General features: G+C 37.3%; 1 protein-coding gene across 1 annotated transcript; it reads right to left on the bottom strand.

Moving 5' to 3' along the window:
* Positions 1–256: 256 nt before the first annotated feature.
* Positions 257–4,591, bottom strand: LOC115926073. Its single transcript, XM_030990440.1, has 2 exons — positions 4,391–4,591; positions 257–2,406 (listed from the first exon to the last, which is right to left on the bottom strand). The coding sequence occupies exon 2, from the start codon at positions 2,375–2,377 to the stop codon at positions 1,397–1,399; it is 981 nt and encodes a 326-aa protein (XP_030846300.1). The 5' UTR covers positions 2,378–2,406; positions 4,391–4,591; the 3' UTR covers positions 257–1,396.
* Between the last annotated feature and the right edge of the window lie 3,652 nt (positions 4,592–8,243).

The raw sequence follows: 8,243 nt of genomic DNA, 5'->3' as shown, positions 1-8,243 counted from the left end.
GAATATGACATTTTTTTTCAATCTTCATATTTTCTTTTAGAGTTACAAATAACTTGCATTAAACTTGGATGTATTGCTGGATTGGCATAGCTTAGCTCTTTTGACATTAACAAATTGTTAAAATGATGTTTATATGTTATTTATTCAAAGTGTTTGTTTTTATACTTCAACTTAAGGTGCACTTGGCAGAGACTTTTAGTATATTCTCATCCTTCATTACTCAGTTAATGACTCACAGATTACATCAATAACAATCTTTATGGAAAAGCCTGCCAGACCGACCAAGCCAGCTTTTATTCGAATTGTATCTTTTTGAACAATCATGAACAATCTTTGTTATTATATCATTTTGAACATCAAAATAATTTCAATTTTTTAACTCATTCTTGATTTTGAAAATATCAAGTGTAAATATTGTTAACATTGCATAATTTCAATCTCAATCGTCAACGTTCACACCTCAATATATACTGACATTGTATAGAATAAAATATTAATTTTGATCCCTGACCTGCATGGGGCTTTGCATTTTTTCCCCACGCCCGGACCGATTCCCTAGGTTGAAAAAACCAGAGATAAACTAAATAAGGCAAATGCTCTGGAAAAACCTAATGGCAAATCGTCCCAATAAAAATAATCTATTTGAATCTCTAAACCTCCTACAAAAACAAACACCAAACTATTGTTCTGTATTAAAATTTCCACTTGAAATTTGTGTCGTGTATCTAGTGTCTGACAAAGCTAGAATGGCTACCACGCCCATTTCCCTCTCTTATTATGCCTTTCTGAACATTCCTTTCCTTCTCAATACAATAACTTACACCTGCCTAAGTTATTCAAACCATCCCGCTTCGCGGAATCGTGGCGTCTCGCCACTCCCATTACGTAATCATTAAACGGATCCGCATATACAACATTTTCCTGCTATACGTTGTACCGCAGGAAAATACAAGTATATTCTCATCCTTCATTACTCAGTTAATGACTCACAGATTACATCAATAACAATCTTTATGGAAAAGCCTGCCAGACCGACCTAGATGTAAAAAAGAACGGGTGCATTTCCTTGTAGCACACTGAACAATTTAACAAAAAAATATTTAACAATCTATTCCAATTTAATCCGTCTCAAGATTTAAATGATCATCTTTCTTGAATATCCTTTTTGTCGAATATCCCTTTCTGATTATTTAACAAAACATAATCACTTAACCGTTATTTGCAGAAAAAATGTATTACATGAATTCATATAACGATTACTCTTTCCTTTCTTTCATTACTCTTCTTTAATAAAAAAAAACATATTGTCGGACATTATATCTGTTTTTCCAAGACAATTCATACTCCACATTCAAAATAAACACGTTTCCTATGATGGAAAACATTCATAATATGCCTAAAGCATTAAGGATTTTGTCACCTCAAGTTTATTATCTAATGTATCTACAACATATCCATCCTTCGCTTTATCTGTCTTCCAACGACCATGTATTTTCCACAATCTGTCTTTAGTTGATGTATTAGCAACCATAGTGGCTCCACCTGCCCTCAGTGAATGCAATCCGAGATTTGCATCCCCACATACTTCTTTCAACAAAGAAATTACCCTCTCTCTAGCTGTCGTGTAACTTAAAGGTTTGTCTTTCCTTATAAGCGCACTAACTCCTTTAGACCTGTATGCCGGTTTAAAGAAAAAATGATTGGAATCTAAATTAGAAATCCGAGCCACATTGATATACTTCTTTACCATTTTGACCGGACAAGCTTCTGTCACACCGGCACTAATGACTACACTATTACCTTGTCTATACTGATCTGTCTTACTCTTAGCAATATTAAGAGAAATATAATCATCATAAATTGACACATCATTACACTTCAAAGATCTTGCTTCATCATATCTAAGAAACCCCGTGAAACACAAAATTAATAATGTTAAGTCTCTGAGCAAAATTGCGTCCTCTGTATGAACATGCTTCTTACATAGCTCTTTAACTTGATCTGAAGTAACTGGATCTTTCTTGTTTACTTTTTTCTTGCATTGCCGTTTGGCAGATTCCAACAAATTCTTTACAAAACAATTGTCTTTGGGATCCCTGAACCCTCTAAGACTATGAGCCCACTTAATGGCGTATACAGCACCTTCTATGACACTCGATGAATGTCCTTTGTCAATAAGATGAGTCACATATAGGGCGACGTGAATAGATTCAGCTGGAAGAGAATTCCCTCCTTCTGCACTGATGAATAGATCCCATCGGTTAAATGCTGCGAAATACTTCTTGTTTGTGTTTTCGCTTCTCGATTTAATGATATGCGATGACATCTGTTCTGCCAGTTGGATGAACTTTGATGACGTAACTTGAGCTCGCTTCATCTCTTCCTTAACGGCGGTCCTTACACCTAGTGCTGTATGAAAAAATTAAAAACAAATCAAAATGCAATTTCCATTGCAAACATACCGAACCTGTATCTCTGATTACCAAAAATACCGTTATTTCCTCTTCCTTTCTTCGTTATGCCAGAATCAAAAAATTCAACTTCCCTAATAAAGTGCACAAACTCCCCATTATGGCTTATTTTGGGCCAAAAAGGCGCAGATTTCCAAACTGGTACAATGAGAGTACCTTGCGCTTTTTCCTTCATTATTTTTACTATAGTCTGTCCGACTAGTCTTGGTGGCGGCACCCACCAATTTCTGCCTTCCTTCCAACTTTGGCTGAAAGCATCAATACGGTTTGTTTGGCTACACCACCATCTGGAGTTGAATTTTGTACATTTAGCATTGTACTCGTTAGCAAATCTATCGATATCATATGGACCCCATTTCGAATCCAAGTATCCGAATATCTCATCTGTGATATACCAATCATCACTATCTCCTCTCCTACTTAAATTATCAGCTTTGCAATTTGTTTCTCTCCTTATCCATACTGGATCTACAGTAATATTGCTAGATTCACATTTATTATGAATACTGATAGCCTGTTCTTGCAATTCACTCTTCTTACTGCCCTTCTTTAGTATAGACACAACATTCTTATTGTCTGTGTTCAACTGAACATTCTGCCCCTTCAGTTCTCTTTCAAATGAAAACAAAGTTCGTTTCATGGCTTCTAATTCTCTCCAAGTGGAGCTCTTAACGGCTTCTACGTTTGACCAACTGCCCACAAGCTCTAAATCTTCTTTCTCGGCTACAAATCCGCCGAAACCTGTTTCAGAAGCATCGAACATGGTATATGCGACAAACGGCAACCTCTTTATCTCTATCCCGTTTATTCTTTCAACATGGTGCAACCAGAATTTCAATTCGTCTTTTGCTTCTCTTCCGACCTTTATCGGTGCCTGCCAACTGGCCTTCGTGTTCAGACTGTTACAAATATTCCTTGTTCTTATTTGAACTATTTGACCCATTGCGGTGTGCATTGAGCTAATTTGACCTGCTACTCTAGCCAATTCCTTCACATGCACTATGTCGTTATTACTTTGCATCCTGTCTAATAGATTCTCTATGTTCTTCTTCAACTTCCCCTCTCTGTCTCGTTGTGGGATTCCAATTGCATTTTTCCTCCGCTATTAGAAAACCCAACTGTTTTAACTCTTCCCTGATCTGTCTGCTTAGTGTAATAGCAGACATCCTATCTTTGCAAATTACCAAGCCATCATCCAAATACATAATCACATTATTTCCCTGCGATCTCCAATGAGCAATTACAGGTCTTGTCAATTTTGTGAAAATATAACCTGCTGTGGAAATACCAAATGGTAGAACATTGAATATGAAATATCTTTTTTGATCTTCGTAATCCCAAGAGAAACCTAGATAGGTTCTGTGTTCTCTGAATATCTCAACATGATGGTAAGCAGATTTCAAGTCAAAAGTGAACATATAATCATCTTCTTCTATCATTTCCTTTGCTATATCCTCACCTTCATATCTTACCTTTTGCTTAAAAAGATGTGGATTTATGTTTCTACAATCCAGAACTAATCTCGGTTTTTCTTTGTTTCCTGCAACTGTCAGTGGATTTATTACTTCAGGTTTTTGGAAAACTTCAGTAACACATCCTTTCCTTGTTAGATTCTGTATTTCCTTTCCTACAAATTCTGCATTTTGAATAGCAGACCTATTATTCTTACTTTCGGTTTTCTTGGGGCGAGTTATGAATGGTATTTTATACCCTTCAGAAATGATATCCAATATGAATTCGTTAGTTCCGATTTCTTTCCATTTATCTTTTGCCGATTTAAGCCTTCCAACCGGAGTAACAACTTTGCAATTCTTTTCAGAATTTATCCTTGACTCTGTGGAGTCATTCTTGTCTGCAAATGCATTCCTCTTATAAACCTTCATATCATTCAACTGAATATCAAATGAATTTGTACTTATCTTTTCATTTCTTGCTTCTCTGCTTGATGCCAGCTCCCTGCATTCGAACCTCCAATGCCCGAATTTACCACAGGCGAAGCATGCTCCCGTTTTCCTCTTGAAATCCCATCCCTCTGTCTTGGAGCTAGGATTTGACCATGGCCTTGAAGACTGCTGAGATGCTGGTTGACGATCTGTTGGATAGGGACGTATCTGGTTGCGTGAAGCCTTCGAGGCGCTTGATTCATCTTGCGTTTCGCTCTGGCCTCCGCCTTCCAGATTCTTTTCTCGTCGTCCGAATCCCGAGCGAGGCTATTGGTTTCATATTCAGAAACTGTAAGCCATCCGAAAGGTGATTGATCAGCAAGCTTGATGATTTTCTGCCTATGCTCTAAAATGTCTTTACCTTCGGCGATTTTGTTCTGTGCTGCCGTAGAAGCTCTGCTCAAATCTGCGTCTTTCTTCAGCAAAGATTCTGCTTCAGACAACTTCTGATAAACCTTGGTATTGCTCTTGTACTGCTCCTCGTTTCCCTTCTTTTTAAACTTGTACGTCGTGTTGGTTATTTCCTCCATCTTTGATAGCTGTACTTCGCTCATAGCCATTTGTGAATCGTTTATGTCCTTCTGGAAATGATTAAGCTTATCTGAAACAAGCGTTTCTAATTTATCCAGTAATGTATTCTGTGAATCCCTCACTTCGCCGCGGACAAGCTCCTGGCGCTCCTGGCTCGGTCCCCGTAGTCGTGTCGTGTATCTAGTGTCTGACAAAGCTAGAATGGCTACCACGCCCATTTCCCTCTCTTATTATGCCTTTCTGAACATTCCTTTCCTTCTCAATACAATAACTTACACCTGCCTAAGTTATTCAAACCATCCCGCTTCGCGGAATCGTGGCGTCTCGCCACTCCCATTACGTAATCATTAAACGGATCCGCATATACAACATTTTCCTGCTATACGTTGTAGCGCAGGAAAATACAATTCCTGTTTAAAATGAAAACATACCTTAAAACTGTACCTCATGAATATTAATGGTCTTCGATCATTCTCCTCTCTTTCTACTTTTCATTTTCTACTCTTTTTTTTCTAAACCAATCTTTAGTATATTCTCTATAAATTATAATCAACTTTTCTTTCTTTCAATTCAATACTTTCATTTAAGGATGGGTTTGCTATTAAGCCAGGGCCTAGATTGTTAGTTGTGATATGGCTACAATGTAGTTTTAACCTTGGGCTAGCAGATTCATGTTGATATAGTATGATGGGGGGGTTGAGTGTCTGGGTTTTCTTCATGAAAAATGTTTGTATAAAAGAAAGTGGCCTCAAAAAAGGATGGGTGGGTGGGGATGCTAAACATGATTTTTGATTTTTGATTTTTCGCCTTATTTGTTTACAACCAGAAAAAAGAGCCTTCTAATTTGCCTACAGAAATACAACTCCACCCCCCCCCCCTCCCCCACTGATATTCCCCCTTTCTCCTTTTTATTTTCTAATGAGCAAGATTGACAGCTTGACCCTCTCATTTATACTCATTCACCCATTTTCATGAATGAACACTAATTGTTATGCCTCCGCCACCGAAGGTGGTGCCGGAGGCATCATGTTTTCGGGTTGTCCATCCGTACGTCCGTACGCCTGTTCCGTTTGACCGTTATCACAATATCTCAAGAACCATTTAAGATTTAAACTTAAGACTCGGGAATAGTATTTATCAGCATAGGAAGACGATCTGATTAGATTTTGGAGTATGTAGGTCAAAGGTCACAGGTCACAGAGGTCAACTTATGAAATTCCTTGTATTGAGTTTGTTAGCGCGATATCTCAAGAACCATTTGAGATTTAAACTTCAAACTTAAGGATAGTATGTATCACCATAGGAAGACGATCTGATTAGATTTTGGAGCACGTATGTCAAAGGTCAAGGGTCACAGAGGTCAACTTATGAAATTCCATACATTGAGATTGTTATCATGATATCTCAAGAACCACTGGAGATTTAAACTTCAAACTTAGTGATAGTGTGTATCACTATAGGAAAACAATCTGATTACATTTTGGAGCACGTAGGTCAAAGGTCAAGGGTCATAGAGGTCAACTTATGAAATTCCATACATTGAGATTGTTATCATGATCTCAAGAACCACTGGAGATGTAAAAACTTCAAACTTAAGGATAGTATGTATCACCATAGGAAGACGATCTGATTAGATTTTGGAGCATGTATGTCAAAGGTCAAGGGTCACAGAGGTCAACTTATGAAATTCCATACATTGAGATTGTTATCATAATATCTCAAGAACCACTGGAGATTTAAACTTCAAACTTAATGATAGTGTGTATCACCATAGGAAGACAATCTGATTAGATTTTGGAGCACGTAGGTCAAAGGTCAAGGGTCACAGAGGTCAACTTATGAAATTCCATACATTGAGATCGTTATCGCGATATATCTCAAGAACCACTGGAGAATTTTCACTTCAAACTTAATGATAGTATGTATCACCATATCATAATATCTCAAGAACCACTGGAGCTTTAAACTTCAAACTTAATGATAGTGTGTATCACCATAGGAAGACAATCTGATTAGATTTTGGAGCACGTAGGTCAAAGGTCAAGGGTCACAGAGGTCAACTTATGAAATTCCATACATTGAGATCGTTATCGCGATATATCTCAAGAACCACTGGAGAATTTTCACTTCAAACTTAATGATAGTATGTATCACCATATCATAATATCTCAAGAACCACTGGAGCTTTAAACTTCAAACTTAATGATAGTGTGTATCACCATAGGAAGACAATCTGATTAGATTTTGGAGCACGTAGGTCAAAGGTCAAGGGTCACAGAGGTCAACTTATGAAATTCCATACATTGAGATTGTTATCATGATATCTCAAGAACCACTGGAGATTTAAACTCCAAACTTGATGATAGTACATGTATGTATCACCATAGGAAGACAATCTGATTAGATTTTGGAGCACGTAGGTCACAGGTCAAGGGTCACAGAGGTCAACTTATGAAATTCCATACATTGAGATCGTTATCGCGATATCTCAAGAACCACTGGAGAATTTTCACTTCAAACTTAATGATAGTATGTATTACCATAGGAAGACGATCTGTTTAGATTTTGGAGCACGTAGGTCAAGGGTCACAGAGGTCAACTTGTGAAATTCCATGTCTTCAGCTCGTTATCGCGATATCTCAAGAACCATTTGAGATTTTAAACTTCAAACTTAAGGATAGTATATATATCACTATAGGAAAACGATCAGATTAGATTTTGGAGTACATGTATGTCAAAGGTCATAGAGGTCAACTTGAAAAATTCAGACTACATGTATAGGACTTGTCATGATATGTCAAGAACCACTTGAAATATGTTCCGTTACTTAACCCGTACTTAACTGGGCTATTTTGAGCACCTCCCTGACTGGGGGGGGGGGGGGGAGGGGCCGATTGCCTCGAAATTTGGCACGCGTCTTGAGAAATTGCGCAAAAGAAGAGACCTCACTATTATTTTGCTGAAAATTGCTTATTTTATCAATTATGCTAATTTATGCAATTGCATAAAGGAAGAGACCTCACTATAATTTTGCTGAAAATTACTTATTTTATCAATTATGCTAATTTATGCAAATCAAATTCATTAAAATTGCTTTATGGCGGAGGCATCATTTTCGACTAGTTTGTAATGGATTTATCCCAGTGAAATGGATTCTATTTTAACTTTTTTAGTATAATTTACTGAGGAACAACAAAAATAATTTCTTGTCCTCCCAGGGAAAAGGAAAAATTTACATGAGTAGGCCTATAATTGTGCTTCTGTTTAGAAAATTAAAACATCAAGTGTTTTCAGTTAT

The sequence above is a fragment of the Strongylocentrotus purpuratus genome, unplaced genomic scaffold (genome assembly GCF_000002235.5).
Source record: "Strongylocentrotus purpuratus isolate Spur 01 unplaced genomic scaffold, Spur_5.0 spur5_scaffold_19, whole genome shotgun sequence".
In the NCBI taxonomy this organism is placed as follows: domain Eukaryota; kingdom Metazoa; phylum Echinodermata; class Echinoidea; order Camarodonta; family Strongylocentrotidae; genus Strongylocentrotus; species Strongylocentrotus purpuratus.
Note: the sequence above shows the minus strand (reverse complement) of the source record. Positions and strands in the feature narration are given on the sequence as shown.